General features: G+C 31.9%; 1 protein-coding gene across 3 annotated transcripts in view; it reads right to left on the minus strand.

Moving 5' to 3' along the window:
- The window catches only part of rg (A kinase anchor protein rugose), a 198,931-nt gene that overhangs the window by 69,877 nt on the left and 109,192 nt on the right, over positions 1-19,862 (minus strand). For 2 of the 3 annotated variants that reach the window (XM_015317773.2, XM_015317778.2), the window contains exons 3-30: positions 19,189-19,315; positions 18,948-19,048; positions 18,693-18,788; positions 17,423-17,544; positions 16,658-16,784; positions 16,375-16,494; positions 15,859-16,005; positions 15,666-15,773; positions 14,609-14,749; positions 14,374-14,519; positions 14,065-14,278; positions 11,723-11,975; positions 11,427-11,569; positions 11,140-11,330; positions 10,959-11,067; positions 10,801-10,882; positions 10,397-10,713; positions 10,079-10,300; positions 8,311-9,994; positions 8,048-8,213; positions 7,806-7,959; positions 7,541-7,720; positions 6,595-6,735; positions 6,194-6,301; positions 5,881-6,052; positions 3,577-3,948; positions 2,012-2,142; positions 75-185 (exon numbers count right to left, since the gene is read on the minus strand). In XM_015317773.2, the coding sequence (XP_015173259.2) occupies positions 75-185; positions 2,012-2,142; positions 3,577-3,948; positions 5,881-6,052; positions 6,194-6,301; positions 6,595-6,735; positions 7,541-7,720; positions 7,806-7,959; positions 8,048-8,213; positions 8,311-9,994; positions 10,079-10,300; positions 10,397-10,713; positions 10,801-10,882; positions 10,959-11,067; positions 11,140-11,330; positions 11,427-11,569; positions 11,723-11,975; positions 14,065-14,278; positions 14,374-14,519; positions 14,609-14,749; positions 15,666-15,773; positions 15,859-16,005; positions 16,375-16,494; positions 16,658-16,784; positions 17,423-17,544; positions 18,693-18,788; positions 18,948-19,048; positions 19,189-19,315 (5,985 nt within the window). The remainder of the gene's footprint in view (positions 1-74; positions 186-2,011; positions 2,143-3,576; positions 3,949-5,880; positions 6,053-6,193; positions 6,302-6,594; positions 6,736-7,540; positions 7,721-7,805; positions 7,960-8,047; positions 8,214-8,310; positions 9,995-10,078; positions 10,301-10,396; positions 10,714-10,800; positions 10,883-10,958; positions 11,068-11,139; positions 11,331-11,426; positions 11,570-11,722; positions 11,976-14,064; positions 14,279-14,373; positions 14,520-14,608; positions 14,750-15,665; positions 15,774-15,858; positions 16,006-16,374; positions 16,495-16,657; positions 16,785-17,422; positions 17,545-18,692; positions 18,789-18,947; positions 19,049-19,188; positions 19,316-19,862) is intronic. The other variant, XM_015317785.2, reaches the window with a different exon arrangement.

Consider the following 19,862-nt stretch of genomic DNA (forward strand, 5'->3'; position numbering starts at 1 on the left):
CTCGCGTATTTTTCTCTTCCCATTTCAAGTATTTCCATCCTTCTCACGGGTAGTCTCTGATTGGATAGCTTTACCTGAAGATTTCGTGGCAGTGGTTCGGACCTCGTAGAAGAGCCAAGCGTTGGTTCTGACGAGGTGTAATCCTCGAGAATTGTCCGTGGTCGAGGTACACCACTGTGACCTCCCTTCAGAACCAGTAGTTAGTACGCATAGCAATGCAAGCAGAGGAAGTTAACGATGAGAAAAATTATAGAGTACAGTCACTTTGCATGCTTCGAAAGAATAATCGAGAAAAAAAGAAAATAAAAGAAAGGAAAACTTTGTTCAAATTAAACTATGATATAGAAATATATATATATATAGAAATATATATATATGGGTATATGGTAACACATGTGCCAAAAGTGCGAGCACATAGAAATTCAATCTTTTTAAAATGTTCTTAAATTATTCATTTTGATGATAAAAGAGAATATATAATAAAGGGGTTGTGATAACTATCTCTTTACATGCTACGGTAATACGATGAACTAAAAAATATTCTTTAGTGGTTATAATGACACTACTAAAGTCAGTGCTTAACACCCAATTAATTGTTTTAACAAAACATGCCGTACACATCAAACATACTTAAAGGCTTCTTAGGATACTAATCAATTTACTATGGATCCTATTGGAATTGAAAACCTAATATTATATTAACGACGAACTACATTGTCCCCAATTTGATGAGAGATTTTATTTGTATTATATTTTCATTATTCAATATATTTTGTAAAAATTATAAAAAACTAATAAACAAATAACATTTTTGTAGTTAATCTCAAAGAATCCTTTTAAAATATTTATAGGGTAAGTATAAATGTTGTGCTGTTAACAAATGTGTGTGTGTGTGTTTGTGCGTGCTTTCAACTCTACATTAATGTTCGACTAATTATATTTATTCAATGTTTTAATTAAATATCGAAAAGCTTTATTGCAACAGATTCGTATATATTCATCACGAAAATATTTTACATAGAAAGTAGAAAACGTGTATCTACATTAATTTAATCTACGTTTACCAAATTACGTAACCTACATTTAAAATAGTTTAAAATTTCAATCAACGACTGTGATTTGAATAATTTGATAAATGCGCATAAAATATTTTTCTAGATACTCTAATTAAATTGTTCTGTAAATTGTATTGTGAATGAATATGTATTTTCCTTTATTTGATATCGTCTGCATTTATAAAGTATCCTAAAATTTAAACAAAAGAAAATATAATAATTATTTCATCACGTATAAATATGATTAAATAATAGTGAATAAGATAAATGCGAAGCACACTGTGCACTGATTAACATTGCTTTATTTACAGCAAATGTATCAAAGATTATTGTGCTTCTTTGAGGAAGAGTGCCAGGATTTTTTTCATTAATTATATTATAATATAAAAATCTAATATTGAAAAATACTAGCAACACACAAAGGTTTGATAATGTATAAAAAAATAATACGAAAAATTTTTCAAATAAATCACACGAATATAAATATTTCAATTCTTTTCATTTATACTAATGGATTATTAACATGAAAGATATATTTATAATATTAAATATACATTTATATCGTTCCATCGAAAAGGGAAACATGCAGTTTCGAGTAAAATTCGTAATAACTCACGAAAATCTATAATCTTTGTTTTCTTATTACTTTATAAAAGATATAATATCTATATCATATTAATCGACTATAATCTTATATAATTCATAATATCGACGATAAAATATACTAAACCATTAACAGAGAGACAAATGAATTATGATAAATATTTGGTACTATCTTTACCTGAAAAGATCTTCCGAATTTTTAACTGTTCCCCCAATACACGTACGTTTCATACGAATTTTTTGTTTATCGAATCACACGATGACTACTTCTTGTTTTTCCTTTTTCTTTTTTTTTTCTTTTTTTTTTTTTTTTGTAAGAGATCGATATTAAAAAGCATCGACAAAGGACTTACCTTGGTAGATGGTGGACCGGACGACGTAACGTCCTGGTCGGCCAAGATGGAGGAATTATTTTCGTCCACTATAATAACTTCGTATTCTCCATCATCTTGAGAACCGGACTGGCTTATCATGCCTGCGCTCCCTGAAAGCACGATTCACGAATGTTAGGATCGACCATTAATTCATATGATTTATATACCGAATCTCTTTTTTTTTTTCAAAGGTCATTTGACATCGAGATTCGTATGATCGACGTTCAATGAAAGAAAACGATTCAAATAAGAAAACAATTTGTAATAGATCTTTTAAAAATGCATATTAAAGTATATCAATAAAATGAAAATTTATTTAGTATTTTGTATTCGTTGACCTTGTCCTAAATGAAGTATATAATATATTTATTTATTAATTAAATGTTAATTAATTATAATATAAAATATTACAATTAAGTAGAATTCTTACGTTGTACGTCGATTAGGCTAAATCAATAAAGAGAACGATGCGTACAATGCAACTCTTGAAACACAGCTAATTGTAAAATATATATTTATATATACGATTAAATTGTAACAACGAATTTTTAGGCTATTGCATAACATAAACGATAACTCTTTGTTTTTTTTTTTATATGTTTTTAATCTTCAACATCAATTTTTCATTCCGATAAGCATAACAAAAATCGATTCATGCTGCTAATACGTTCTTTTCTATACATTTTTTTTTATTCGGTTAACAAATATAACACAACGTAATCGAGCATAATGCAACGAACTTTGTTTCCAAAATATCCAGGAGACGATTCTTTTATCAAAATTCTTATCTAAATACTTCGATTTCTTACATTCTAAATTATTTTTTTTTCCGATGCTTTTTTATATATTATATAACATAATATATCGTGCATTGTGTGAACTTAACATCGTGCCATACGTCCTGGTGTTTTATCGAACATGCTGAACATTGTATCCTGTTGAGCTATAAGCGAACGATGATCATGCGATAAAAAATCATTCACAAAATATATTATAATGTCTTATCGTGTTTTTCTTTCTTTCAAAAGGATATCTTAGGAAAAGGATAGTTAACAGGTTTAAATAATGTACAGTGTAGAATATGACTGAGGTTTTAAAATAATATAAAAAATACAACGTAAACAATCCTAATTTCTAAAAACATAATAAGCATCGATATCGATCTTGCCCAATATATAAAGCCTTTTGAAAATAATTACACGCATATTAACTCTGTCCTATGCAAATGAAAAAGAAATAAACTACTAAAATAATATACGAAACTAACCGTGCAAAGGATCCCAACAGGTTGTTATGGATCCAAGCAAACGAAATAAAACGAAACTAAAGAGATAATGATCTCGCAAAAGAAAGTAACCAAAATTCAATATCCATCGATCGAGGAGAAAGAAGGCAGTGTGTCGTATCCATTAATGAGCAGTGTTGTGCTTGCGAGCAAGAAGCGAGATAACGAAAACTCTGATCGAAGATAAATGAAAATATAATAAGTCATTCCACAAAAGGTGAAGAATAATAAAGAAGAGCGTTCGAGCAATCGAGATTACCTTGCAGACCGACAGCGGAGTTTCTATGACAGAGATTTCGGGGCTGATCTATATGTTTTTGAAGCGTATGGTGATGGTTGTTGTTATTGTGATGATGATAATGATGGTGTCGATGATAATTATGGTTGTTCGGGTGATGATTGTAATGGTTGTTATGGTGATTCGGGAGATAATAGCTGGAAGGTGGCTGGCGATTAGAGTGCCTGGCAGCCGGTAGCGGGTGCTGGTGGTGGTGCTGGCTGATGTGATGGTTGGCATTGGCATTGGCATTCGTATTGGCGTTAGGGTGAGATCCCGGGAGGAACTGTGGGTACACGTGGTGAGACCACTGTGGAAACAGGGGCCGACCTCCTCCACCACCATTCCCATCTCCTGGGGAGGGGAGAATCATGTTTTTTTAACCAACTCCTTTAACACATCGCTAATTCATTCTTTTTTCTTTATTCTCATTATTCCTTTATTATCTTTCATTGTCTTTCGATCACGTCTTTCTTTCCGAAAGATCATCTTCTATTTCTTTCTATTTCTTTTATATTCCTTTTTCATTTTTTTTTTTATTTTTTTTATTAGATGGGGTGAAATCAAAGGAAAGTGTAAGAAGAAATCAGGAAACTCAGGATAACATTACAGAGTAATTGCTTAACACGTTCACGCCGGGATGTACCACCAATGGTACACTCATAAATATCCCATAGAGCGGTTTGTACCACTGACGGTGTATATATGGATGTCCCATCGGTCAGTTTGAACCACTGGTGGTACAAATGTTCTTTTGACACAAATCAGCGCCGTCCAGTGGAGAAATATACAGGTAATAGAACAGTCCAATGGCGAGACACATAAGATATAATATTTTTACCGTCGTAAACGTGTTTAGAATGTAATGTTACTATCAATATTGGATTTTTATTGATTGTTACCAACAAAAATGTTTCAAATGAATATCTTCTGTGTCTTGATCTATGCGCATAGAAATGGTTACGTATTGCAAGATTACGTATATAAGTACAGCTGAAAAAAATGACATAATTTGTGGAAATAAATAAAAATTACGACTGCGTAATAAATAACGCGATTCTGCTTTTTAAATAGGATCCAGTCTTATGAAAAATAAAATACGCGAACGCTTCTTTATGCAAATCTAACGATGGATAAACGATTTCCTTTCGTTCCAATCTTAAAATTTGATATTGTCGAAATATTGGAAAATAAAAAATAATTTTCTTTCGTAATTGAACGTTAGCTGCCAACGAAATTAAAAAAACAATATATAATATAGAAACAATACAGAAATAAGGTGCAAAAACATTCGACATACATCAAAACCCTCACTGTCAGATACATAGAAAAAAATTAATATCTCACACACTAGTGCAATCGTACATGCGTTCTATCTAGTGTTCTGTGCTAATCTCTTGATTGCAACTATGCGATTCTCAGTGCATCGTGTTTTATATATAAATAAATATTGAACTACGACGTTTAGAATTATAATATAATAACGATTATATATTTAGAATGAAAAGTTTTCTATTTTTTATGGAACTTCAATGAGAATTTTTTTGTTTTTGTTTTCATTCAATGTAATTTTAATATTTCATTTTGGATGAATTTATATCCAATGATCGTATTAGATCATTATTTGGTCAGACTAATAAATCTCCAAAAATGAATAGGAAATAAAAGTTCGTTTCTAGCTACATTAGGGCACAGACTATTCTTTGTCTTAAATTTTTTTTTTTTATCAAGACTTACGATTATAAAATACATGCTTATAATATAGAATAGTCATGCTTTGGAATGTCGTGTTTTAACAAAGATATAGGAAGAAATGTGATCGTCCATTTATAATCGAAACAATCGAAGTGAAATAATTGGAAGTGAATTAAATGATGGAACATATCTGACATGTAAGAGTTTTGACCAAATAAATTGTTAATACTTATTTACAAATATCTAAAATTAAAAGAAAAAAAAAATTAAAAAAAAAATATATCAACATGTTTTTTTTTTTTTTTAATTTTTATATGAAGATCTTTTAAAAAAGAAGAAAGAAAGACGAGACCGACCATTGTCCATCAATCTTCTACGCGCTCTCACATTGAAAATTGAATTATCAATTAGTTTTAGATTAGCATATACATATACCCATGTTATTCCTACTTGAAATATTTGTAATAGAAAAATCGAATCTATCTTCAATCTGTTTAAGAAATATTTCAAAATATTGATTAATTTTGAATAAAAATCTTTATTGTCAACCCATATATCAATTGAATAATAAAAAATCACGTGATATCTTACCTGAAGGGCTACCCGGTCTCAACCCGGCACCATTAGTTTGTATCGTCTGAACAGGACTTGGTGGACGTTGAGATATCGGTGGTTCCAGAATATCGCGATACTTCGAGACCATTAGTACAGAGATGAAGTAAACTATAGCCAGGGACAGAAACTGTGCCTGCTTGGTTTCTTCCTGTAAAATGATAAAATCATAAATTACTTTATTATTCATCTAATTTCTTCGAGCAAGTTCCTCGTCGAGTCTCTAATTCACGGTGAAAGAAGGTATTATCGAAGTTTCGATAAGATCGATCAAAGTACATTATGTACTTACAACATCTCTGTATATCACAGCTCTCAAGCGATTCACATCCATGTCTTGAAGTAATTTTTCCGGATCCTTCACAGGACTTAACTGATGAGCCAGATTATCCACTATGTTCTATAAAGGAGCAACGATATTCGATATATAAATATAAAATATTGCATCCGCTTCTAAAAACTCTATAGTGAGCTGACATGGGAAAATGAAAAAACTAAATAAAAAAAAAAAAATAAGGAAAAAAAAAGAAAAAAAAAGAAATACTCCAAAATTAGAACGGATAAACACGTAAAGGATTTGAAATGATATTTCTAAGAACCATCGTGCTCTACCGCGAGTTACGATGATACTAATTAATACTATTCTAAATGTTTCTAATGTAAGCTGAATTATGACAATAGGAAGTAACGTACCTTGGGCGATGTCTGAGCTCCTCGTATTAGAGACTGTATATGCTGTGATTTATTACTAGTACCAATCTGTCGACCTAACATGCTGTACGATCTGCCACGCTCTTTACACTCTAAGCAGTTTCTAACGGCACATGTACAGACCTATAGAAGCATTTTATCAGAGACATATATATGTATGTAAAAATAATTGTATTAGGGTATGGTATTTTAATGAATCTTTAGTATGTATATACATATGTTTGAAGTTAACTAAATGCGAGAAATTACACAGAGATTTCACAAGCGAAAATACACAGCCGTGTATTTTTAAGAATGAAAATCATTTTTGACTAGCTTTGTGAAACAAAATTGTTGTGAATATGTGTGTGTGTGTATATATATATGCATGTTTGTATATATGTGTGTATGTATATATGTACGAGTATTTCAAACTAATTAATTAAACATTTATAAGAGACAACACAATCTCTGCAATATACATTATCGTTGACTAAATTTTGGTTGATAAGCAGTTTACTGTAATATGAAAGTTCTGTGATTTCTACAGAGAGACATTTTTTTTACTCATCGCCATATATCATATGACAGATTATGAAATATAGTAACACATGTAATGTGGGATATTGATACGAGGTAAACTACATACATTTATTCTATTTCAGTACTAATGCAGTATTGATTCCCACACTACCCATGTATCATGTTTGTCGAATTGGAATTATTGATTTTTGATACTTATGAATATGTATGTAATGTGCATTTCTAACGTTTATGATTATTTCTGTCCAATTTCAATGTTTTTCACAAATCTTATTTGTATTATTGATACTCAATTAACGAAATAGATGTTCGATTATACCATTTCATTCGATAAATGCGAATGAAAGACGATGAAAAGAAATTATGAAGAAATTGAGAATGAGAAAAAAGGATGAACGATACAAACCAGTCGCAAACACTGTCTTAGAATTCCACCGCTGGACATGTTCTTCTCAGCCTCGAGTTCACCGAAATTCAAGGAGCTTGCGAAGATTAGCACATCAGCCATGTTGACTAACCTTTGAAGAAATGAAACTGCTACTTCTATCGGCATCCCCTGAGTTGGTTCAATTACATCTAACTCACTCTGTGAATATCAAATCATATATAATAACATCCAAATATAAGAAACATCATTGAATTATTTAATGAACTATCTTGGAAATACGTACGTTTGGCGATGTAGCAGAAGCTAAAAGTGGTAACAGCCCACCACAAGCTATGATAAGATTGTCAGCTAATTGAGAGATCAAATGAACAGTATTGACTACGAAAATTGCATTTTCGCTACTATTCACAAAGTCCAATACCGATTTTGTCGAATGACTATAAAAAAAAAAAAAACGTACAAAAATACATTTCCCGTTAGTTTCATTTTTTCATATTTTGTAATATAAGTGTTTGAATAAATTACCTTCTCCAAACTTGAATATCTGTTTCGAGAGAAAAGAGAACATCCGATAATAATCGCTGATGAATGTATGACCATTTAAATTCCGGTATTCTGAATGGTGGCCGGGTAGGCCCTGGACTGAACATTGGTCTGGTGGAAGGATTTCCTTGCTTAGTTCTTTTCGATTCTGTAAAGAAATGATGTTTGATTAATAAATTCTATAACTTCTCTATCTTTTAGATAAAAAAGATATATACGTGAAAAATATTAGAGTAAGAACGTACCGAAATGATTCGGATCCACTTGTGTGGACGTTGAGGCACTCCTTGGTCTTTTCTGGGGTGATGATGTCTTTCGTAAGGGAACAGGTAAAGAAGGAGGGTCCTCGGCATTGCTCTCGGAGGATACGATCGGTAAACTGGATCTGCGGTGGGCATCTACATGATCTGGAGTTAAGTCATTCGTAGTAATTGGATTGTCCATTGCAATCACATTAGAACTAACGTTTTGAGGCACACCGTCGGGTAAACTTTTAGTAGCATCACAGACTGTAGATATTGTTGGGATTTGCTGTTTAGGATTTGGCACTTGCGTCACATTATCTACAGAACTTTGAATATCGCTATTACTAGAAACACTATCCGTTACTCCTACCTCCTCGGTTCTCACCGGAATGTCTGACTTATTATCACTTACGCTAGTAGAAATAGTGGACGGCTCTCTTGAGTGTTTTTCAGTTACCTGTTCGTCGTCGTTACTATTAATAACAGCACTTTTGTCGTCCTTTAAAGTGTCCACGACACGTTCGTCGCTCTCTAAAGTACTACTCACTACGACTTTTTCCACTTCCTTATCTACTTCTTCTTCTTCTTCTACTTTATCTTCTATTTTATCATCGTTGCTATCTATGGTTTTCGCGTTATCATCAGTTTCTACTCTATCGATCGAATTTTCAGGACTTTTTGAAGCATCCTGAATTTCTTCGGCGTCCTCGTCTACTCTAACGTTTCTTTCTTCAACAACACCTACTTTTTCGGCAAAATCTTTCTCATCCATCTTTGCGACATCTTCGACATTCGTCTTCGTCTCCGCAGATGTCTCTTGTTGTTCCGTTGGTGTCAGATATGCTTCAGAAGTGTCACTATCTATGATTTCTCTATCATTTTCTAATTGAAGTTTCTCAAGGTACTTTGAATCGTCAGCATGCTCTAATGATTCCGATTCTTCCTTACCCATATCGTTTATGATTTCTGATTGCTTTTCATCATCGACGGATTCTTCCGCCTTTTCAGAACTTTCTATGTCGATTTTATCTTTCTTAGGACTCTCTTCTTTAATACTACTCGCGTCATTGTTTTCAGCTAATAATTGAGATTTATCATCGTTATCTTCTTTCTTTGTTTCAAAGTCATTAGATTCTACGGGTTCGGCAGTTTTTTCATCATTCAAATTATCTTCGTTCTTCGTCGCTTCTTTTTCAACTTCCTCTTTCTCAATAACAATATCGTCATTCGTTTTATTATTTTCATTATCTTCTATTTGATCTTTCGTAGGGACTATCATTTCCTGTTGGATACTTTCATCTTCTTTCTGTACCGTACTTGACTGAATCACCATAGTATCCGGGCTTGGACTTTTCTGTACTTCGCTATAAACATCGCTGGAGCTTTCGATCGATATCACCTCGCTGGTCTCTTGAGTTGTTGGTAAAGAAGCTACTTCACTATTCGCCTCTTCCAAAATTGTCGGTGTGTCTGTGTGAATCTCTCGTGCCGTAGTTGGCGTCTCTGGCTTGTCGCTTAATCTTGAATCTAAAGAGACTGCTTCGCTAGATTGCATGGTATCCAATGTTTCGCTATGGGATTTAACGATCGCCGGACTTCCGTCGCTTTCGGTGTTATCTATAGAGTTTAAATCACAGCTACATGTTTCCTCCATACGTTCGTTTCCTTCGGTTCCATCAAACTCCTATAAAAAAGAAAAAGAAAAAAAATGTATTATTTATAATTAATATTTTGTATCCTTTCAAAAATCTAGAAAAAGATAACATACTTTGTAATTCCTTTCAACGTGTTGAGCTTCATGATTTTGTTGATTAGTCCAAGGCGATGGTCGATTGTAACCATTATTACCTGAATGTTGCTGATCCCAACCTGAAATTGTACTAATGGGCCTTTGTTGCCTTAATTCAGGATCCGTTATATTATCGGATCTCTGTCTTTCATAATGCTCGTACATCTGAGCGAACTGAAGTTTAAATTCCTCGTAGGATACCTTCACAAACGAATTAATATTAAAAACAAATATTACATTATTTTTAAAATCATAAACTAATTTATTTTATGTTTTATTTATTCTTTCATCTTGTACCTTTGAATGTACTATCGCCAAAGTATCGACCCAAACACGCCAACCACCATATTCGTGTTTAATAGCATGATGAAGAAGCATTCGAAAGAGGGAATAAACCATATCGGATATCTTTTGTTCTTCTGTATTTTTTGGATGGATATAAGCCATTGCTATAAGCCATTCTTGCCAGACGGACATTTGTAATACGGTTCGACGATTTTCACGATTGTTATTGCAAAGTAATGTCATATCGGAGAGAAATAATTTTTTAACTTCTAACAATTGTTCCGTTTGCTTTGATTGTCGTATCAATGTTGCTACTACTTTAAGAATCACTAAAATCAAAGAAAATTAGATTATAGTAATAAAAACGAGATGCATATAAAAGCCAATATGTTCTATTAAATCTTATTGGATCTTACTAGGATTTTCTAAACGATAATGCGACTCTGGCTCGGGATGCCTGGCATAAAGTATTTGTTGACTTATGTGTTCCGTCATTATCTGAATATATTTATTATATGATTAGATTTTCGTTAGATAGAAAAATGATTAAAATTTTATAGAACGTGAACAATACCTCATATAAAACGTTGTAAGTTGGTAAAGACAATGTTTCTTCATTTAATAATAATCTTTCGGCTAGTAGAGTATACAAATTGTGTGGGCTCATTACATCGTATTTCCTTCTATTGTAATTGTAAGTTAATTAGAACTTAGAAGAATAAAAGAAATATAACTTGAAACTTTTTATCACTCACTTATGTGTACTGCGACTAAGAAAGAATCCTAACAATTTCAATGCTTGAAGACGAATCAATTGACTTTCCGCTGCTAAAAGTTTGAAGATCGTTCTCACGCCCTGTTTCGCGTCGAACGCTGGTACCATTGAAGATGGATGCTCGGACATCAAAGAAATAAGCATTTGTAAAACGTCGTGTAAATTATCATCCTGCGAATAAATAAAATCCTTTATTTATTAAGTAATAATTGACAGCGAACTAAAGTATTGATTGAATTTTGGGAAAAAAATTGATCGATCTCATACCTCGTGCATCGTTGTTAAATAATTTAAAATACTCTGCAATTCGTCGTCCTTCACGCCATTACCGATCATAATCAATTGTTTAAGAAATAGCAAAATATAAGAACGTATTGTCAAAATATCCTTTTGTTGAGGTCGTGGTCCGTCTGTGAGAGAGAGAGAGAGAAAAAAAAATAGAAAAAAATTATAAAGAATCAGTTAACATGATACAACAAATTTCAAATAAAAACAAAATTTTAATTGAAAATATTGACAAACATTTAAAAATGAAAATATAATAAGGCATTTGTGCAACTCACCGAGTCCTTTCGGCGTTATTCCACTCTTGGCACGGGGATTAGCAACCCAATAGTAATACTTGAGCGTGTGTACCGTTTGAAGAACGGTAGAGACGCGTCTAACGTTTGAATAAATTTGCGTATCGCTGAGGAACTCTGTGGCCAAGTACGAATAAAGCCGGGTTTGTACCGGCGCTGGCGTGTATATCCATAGAGCGGGATTAAAAAGGACGTGATCCAATAGCTGCCAGGTTAGGAATGAAAAATAAAACAACTACATCACCATAGATCTGCCTGTTCTTCGGACACACCAATCTAGCCGACTTTTATGGGATTCCTGTCTAAGACACATAATAATAATATGTGCCTAATGTAATCGATATACTTTTGGACAATTCAATTCCATCCAATCCATTTGTTTCGTCTCGATAGATTAGAATGATACTTTTAATCGTTAAATTATACCGTTAAGTATATAAAAGAATCTAATAAAAAATGATATTAAGCAGCACCAAAATGCGATCTTGTATATTGTTAATTTTTTTTCATTCACAATTCACATTTCTCTTTTAAATTATATTCTTTATGCGTATGTTGCGTAATACATCGTCAAAAATCGTCAAAATAAAAATATACATATAAATACAATATACTTATATCGGAGATTGTATAAAAATTATGAAAAAAGATTAATTTAGAGTACGTAGACCATGAGCTTTGTGCATAGAATACTCATGCATTTGATTTAGAAATTTGCAAGTAAATACGAGTACAATCTTTTTTACTGATTTTGTTAAGAAAAAATTATAACTTAGGATAATAAAATGTTTCTGTTCTATCAAATACAAAAAAAAAAAAAGAAAGAAGAAATAAAACTTTGGTTCATTTGGTTAAAAATACAGCCAATTGTAAAACTTATTTCTAAATTTCAATTAACTTTATGCAAATGAAAATGATCAAAAAAATCTGTTAAAAAAAATATTATTAACAAAATCAACTTAAAGCAATGTACTTCGTTCGTTTAACATTGAAATAAAATATTAAAAACACAATGAGCGATTTTTTAGTATTAATAATGATGAGAAAAAATTAGAGGAAAAGGAAAACACGTAGATTTGATAAGTATACCATTGAATCATACCACAAAATTATTATCCGATCGAGATAGGTATTATACACGAATAAGAGAAAAGTAACATTTATATATATGATTATTAATGAAAAATAGGATTAGGCAACATGTACGCATCGCATTATCGCACAAACGTAAAAATATATTTGAGTGATAGCATGTGACAGTGGTGAAATTTAGCGTCGCAAAAAAAGATAATTGAACAGTCCTTTTTTCATGTCAAAAAGCCATGGAAATTCACGCGAAGTAACATTTTGCGAAGGCGTATTTTGACAAACGGGAAGCCTTAATAGTCGGTAGATTGCATGCGATCCAAAGTTTCAATGAAAACGCTAAAGTCATATGATTAAGAAAGAGAAAGAGAGAGAGAGAGAGAGAGAGAGAGAGAGAGAGAGAATGAGAGGTAAAGTGTGAGACAGTTATAGAAAAAGTGATATGATTTTCATGCTTTTCTGTTGCAAATATAATGGTAACAATTCATACAATCGATATATATATATATATTCACGAAGGAATAAAATTATAAAAGCTACTGCAACTTAATTAGGGAATATAATTAATATGAAAAAATGCAAAAATACCTAATGAAGCTTTCATACGATTTTGCATGCTATTGCAGTACTTGTCAGTGCTCAAACTACGAAAATTCTGATCGGCATAAAATAGTCTAAAGGGCAATAATTAAGCTCATTGCAGCTTTATCATATTAAAATTACCAAACAAATCTTATATTCTTAAAAGAACAAAATATCCATTAGAGTGTAATTGATACGAACAAAAAATATATTCCTATATATGGAGAATAATATGCTTAATTATACAACATATCGAATTCACATCAATAAATTTATATAGGTATTGCATGAATTATTCGTTTGGGGATTTTCAACTGAAATATAATAATAGACACGGTTGGGATATTAAATTTAAATTAATTTCAAGTTACTTTGAATGTATATACGAAATGTAACACGTTATATTTAATTATAACAATTTCTACGGAAAATAAGTTATTCTACATATTACTTTCGTAATAAAATTCTAACACAACGACACTATATACGTCTAAATGAATGAAAGTAGATAAGTTCTAATTTCTTTAAGATTGCGTTCATTTTGCATGAATAAACGAATGAAAAGTTTCGAATTCGTAGCTTGTTAATTCGAAATTCTAATTTTATTTTCAACCTAAACTAACTTTCTAAAAGGGGAACTATGAGTTAATCAATACCTGTTTTAGCAACAGATCGCTGTTCGCACTGAGGCAGGTTACCAGATGTTTTGTTAGTTCTAAAAAGGATGCTAGAACTTCTGTAGTCAGATGATCTCTGCTAGCTCTCTGGAGCATGTAACTAATTACCAAAAATCCACGATTCTGTACCATATGTTGTTGAACCGTTTGAGAGCTCTCTACAAGATCACAAATAAAGCCCAACAATTTCGAACTGAAACGTAAATAAATTTAATATCAGTTTCGTGCATATGTTATCCAAATTTTACAACATGCATGTGTAATATATAATCAAATTTTTTTTTCTACCATAATGTAGGATCTCGTTTGATGTCATTCGGTGCTATACAATCGTAAGGCATATCTAATTGCGAAAAGAGAGGAAACAGTACTTGGATACCACCGATAGAATTTAATGTACTGTGTATCGAATGCGTAATAACAGCCTTGACGTCCTGCCCGAACAAAAACATATTTATATTTAATCATTAAAATATTCATATATACGATATTATCGAAATACATTAAATTTTAATATACGTACCTGAAGCATTAGAGCGTGCGGTGTATGTACAAAGTATGGAACATTTCCTTTCGGTGCACTTTGCAAACAAAGTTGAGAGTCCGTAGCCACTGGGTTGTACATGAACACAATAGCATTCGACAGTTTTCCGTCGTAAAGTACCTGTGATATCACACATATACATATTTTAATCATTCATCTATGAATTTATCTCTTCGAGCGCTTTCCATCATGACTTTGGTAATCAAAATTGTAATTATTTATTAAGTTGATTATCAAGGCTATGATAATAAACGGAAAGCGTAACACGCCCGACGGATTTTAACTCAAAGTCGGAGATATAATTGAATAATAATGTATACGCAAGTACTTACGTATATACCGCGTATGTGTATATACCTGTATATGTAAATCTCCACAATATTCGTATATTTATCCGTCGAACGATGGCAGAAAATTAAAATCGATTGGAACATGTTCGGACTACGAAACTAGCATGCGCAAGAAATTTCATACTCTACGTGGTAAAAAAATAAAAAAAGATAACAAAAACCAAACGTTGAAGACCCAACGAAACTACGTTTAATAATTAATTAAATGAAGTCATAATAATATTAAATTAAAAAAAAAAAGGATTAAATCAATAATAAATAAAATCTACGGAGTGGATACGACGGGGAAATAAAAGGTGGATTGAAATGTAGAACAAACGTGTACAAAATAATCAAATAAATACAATATATACAATAATGAATAAGAAATCGTTATATCTAAAGATAGTACGAAGCAAAAAAATAAAAAAAGAGAGAGAGAAAGAGAGAGAGAGACAGAGAAATAGAGAGAGAGAGAGAGAGGCATAGAAGTGGAAAGATGATAGATACGAGAAAGAATATCGAAGAAATTTGTATTTCTTACAAAAGCGAACATCGTCGTTTCTATTGAAACGAAAAATAGATAAATCTTCTTAAATTTCATTTAATTACCTCGGACTCGAGTACGCAGTATATAAATGGAATAAATTGTAAGAGAGTGCAAAATGAAATATAAACGGTGGGCGAAAATAAAACAAAATGCTTACAGTTTGCATACTTTGGTCCACCATGCTCGTGAGCTCCTGCTCATCACTCACCCTTTTGTGATTGTCTGGCAGATTCAGGTAACACTCGTTGTCAAAACGAAATTGACTCTGACGATAGGAATAACAATAATAAATAGATCAAAAATAGAATAATCATTTTATACGAAGAATCAATAATATCTAACTAACACACCTTATATCCAGGTCCTAATCTGTGCATAGCGCATATCTGATGAGTTGTAAGTGCCTCACTAAATAGATATATCGCGCTCATTTGACCACAGAATACTCGTTCCTCGTCCAATTCCGGTGTAGCTCCGATATAACACTTGTCGAATGGCTATGAACAAAGTTTTCGAGAGTATGTATATAATATACACATAGATAACATTATCCTAACTAAATTTCGCCCTTTCTGTTTGACTCAGAACTATATTACATAATAAATCAAAAGCCGATTGTATCGCAGAAATTTCATGATTTATCCGCGTGATTAATTCACCATGAAAATACATTCATCAAAGTTAGAACGAGTAAATTTCATTTAACTTAATACAATATTTGTAATATACAATCTATTTGTGATCTTTGAATAAAAAATCAAAACAATCTAATTCAAAAGCACATTTTTTATACTGCAATTCTGTCATCAAATTTATTCCATATATGTACTTAAATTATAAAAAATAAATTATTAAAGATTACTTACGTCGTTCGTCGACACGAACCATGCCATTTCGGTACTCGAAGCCAATTGACCGTTGACTAAACACTTAATTTCGCTTTTGGTCCATCTATTATATATGTATACTACGGCGATCATATACCACTGTAAAAATATTTAACGATAGATATTAAATATTTTTTCTTTTCTTTTTAAACAATTAAATTCATTCATGTTTCGTAAGTTACGTGGATTTAAAAAAGAAACAAAAATGAGAGGAAAAATTTATAAGATAAAGATAAAGATAAGATAAAGATATTAAATATACCTTTCGCGGTTGAAATTCATATTTGACACAGTGCTGGAAGCCCTTGCCCTTCACTTTCATAGACGTGAGGACTAAGCAATTGCCCACGAAATGCGCTGAGTATCCTACTCCCTTACTAGTCTTGAAACTGCAATGAAAAATATAAGAAAACAAATTATAAAAGAGTTGCTGTAAAAAAAGAACACACACACACACACACCAGAACAAAATATCTATTAACCGAAGAAACTTTTTTAAAGCGTTGATCATAAAAATCAATCCTAATAGAATATTTTATTTGTTTTCACTGCCAACCTTTTGTTTCCAAACTCGTGCCGGTTTTTCTATCATTTCCATGATTTTTATACGCGTTTCGACGTCATCGCAAAATTCAATTAACAAAACATGAAAAAGTATCCAGCATATCGAACGAGTAGGTAAAACAACATGTCAGCGTTCCCTCGAGGCGAAGGAGTTCGATTAACAAAATTGTTTCGCAATCACGAAAACTTCTTTTTTTTCTTCGTGTTTACTGAATGCGAAACAAAAACAGCGATTTTAATGAAATTCGCAATCAAGCTATGGCATATAAAATTTTTTGTGCCCTATAAAAATAACAGGTTCACTGAATTTTTTTTTTTTTTTTATTATACTTTTCACTTTTATTATTAATATTTTATTTTTAAAAAGGCGTATTAAGGGCATGAATTTGGTTTCCGTAAGGTAGCAGGTTGCTTCAACTCAAGAGGGTGTTCTCGTAAAAGTACTTGATGGAAGAGCACTTGCCAGTAGAGGTACGGCTTTTCTCGTTCGATATTAACCGAGTTGATGGGGTCCAGACGAAACCACGTGGTGAATGTGAACCCGTTCTCGTGCGGCCACCTTGCTAGTGGAGGTAATACTATTGCCTGTAGACAAAAAGAGAAAGAATGTGTTGTGTTTATAGCTGCTATTATTTCTTTTTAGAGGCTCAATGGTACCGCCAGTTCTCTCATGCGCGAGATTACAAAAGTTTTATAAAATCTTTTTTCCACAAACTTATTATTATTAATATCGTTTGTTATTAAATACAAATCCTATAATAATAACACGATTAATAACGTTTGATATCAATTTTACTCATACATGTTACACAAAAATAATTGAAATTGTATATCGAAATAATTATCAAAGTAAAATTGAATATTAACATAGAAAGGGATAAACGTTGTAATTGTTACTAATAGTCAAGCACCATTTGAATGGTCCACTACGAGGCAAACACGTCCCACTTACTCCCGCGAACGGTTAATCCGCTACAGCTATGGGGCATCGTCAAACATTGTTATCAGGCTCTAATTGACAAGCCGTGTCTCACAACTTCGCTAAGTTCCACATCAAGTTTGTTATTGTATTAGATAACGAAGGATACTTCCACGTTCGAATCTTCGAACACTTTGTTGTTCGAAGAATATACTGGACGTTAATGAAAATATTGAAATATATTGATTTATACATTATACTCTAATACATATATAGATATTATCAATTACATTTTATTTCATAAATATTAAAATATTCTTTTATAGAATGCAGTCGTTATTAAAGTAATTTCATATTGGAGATGAAAATAATGAAAGCTGTTTTTCTTCTTTTTTGCTATAATGGTCGAGTAATTAATGTAATTAAACGGACATGTCGTATAATTGTAACTATATGAATAGATTTCAGAATGTAAAGTAATCGATAATGCCTTGTTATACCTATACAGTTTAATCTCGATTCTCAGGATTCTCCAGAGATTCAATACAAGACTTCGTCTTTAAGGTTTCGCGTTGTGGTTAAAAGGGATCGATACTCTGTCGAATTTAAACGATGTTAGTTGAAACGGGAGTTTCATGAAACAACGTGAATTCTCTTATCCGAAGTTTGATAGAGTTTAGAATCGAATAACATCTTCGATGAAGTTGTAAGGTAAAAAGGAACTGTTGTGCCATAGAAACACCGTTATCTGTGTGCGCGAGTTTTCTTAGGTATTACACGTGTGCGACGAAAGAAGAAAGCAAAATTCACTTACCGAACCTTTTCTACCAGGAAAACTGAAAAATACGTCGGGTCCATTTCGTTGCGGCATTTGACGAAGTACATTCAAAAGTTTCGCCGAATGTCGCGGCTGTAGGATAAAATAAAAATTCTTATTATAAAAAAATAAAACATTTTAGCAAATATTTTCAGAAATATTTAGATTACGTTTAAGACATTTTTAATAAATTTTATTTTCTTATTTTTTTTTTTTTTTTAACATGGATATTAAAATTTTTTAATAATTTACCCATTTTCCTTTAACCGCTTTCATGGCGCCGAAGAGAAGTTTCAGCTCCTTTACGGTAATACTGTAGCTCGCTAATACTCCGAGCATATCGATCAATAAATCTGCGTGAAAGTAAATTAAAAAATTATTATAATTTTTATTCAAGTATATATGCATGACATTCCAGACTCGTGCATAAAATCTTGTTCATTATAAAAAACATTCAATTTAAATTGGAATGAAGAGAAATAATTTAATTTACCTGCAACAACAGTCTCCGCTTGCGATAATCGATGCAGCACGTGTTCTATAAGACTTACATCTGTACATGCCTGTAAATTCCGAACGCTTTTCCTTAAAATCGCAATAAATACGCTCCATATTTCGGCCTGAAACATAAAATACGAAAAATATTTTGAATTTTATGAATGTATGAATTATATTCACGAAAATTCAAGCAATTAATATATGTATTTAATTTTTCTTTTCAATATAGATAATATATTTTTAAAGCAATTATCGCCAACCTAACACTTTCCTTTCACTTCGGTGTGGTTTGTATTCTCAATTAAATTTGATTTATTCTTTATGAAAATAACACCATGATAATCCAATGCAGTCGAGAATTCCCAATGCAATTTGCTCGATCCCAATTCGAATAGCGTATTTTCTCTTGCAAACATACAATTCGGGCCTATCGACAGTTCGTAGAGAAAAAGGAAACAATCCAAATAAAATTGGAAGGAATACATAGTAACAATTAAAATAGGAAAGGCCGTTGTGTAATTATCTTGGAAATTACCGAAGTACTAAAATATTTCACTCCAGCGAAGCTAATCCAACGAATTTGCATACAACGAAGCCAATCTCAATCGATATTCGATACAAACATTGTCCCTGAATATTATTTTGAGGTACGCTTTTAACGATATTGCT

The sequence above is a fragment of the Polistes dominula genome, unplaced genomic scaffold, assembly GCF_049000335.1.
Source record: "Polistes dominula isolate Pdom_NZ unplaced genomic scaffold, Pdom_raw_medaka contig_24, whole genome shotgun sequence".
In the NCBI taxonomy this organism is placed as follows: Eukaryota; Metazoa; Arthropoda; class Insecta; order Hymenoptera; family Vespidae; genus Polistes; species Polistes dominula.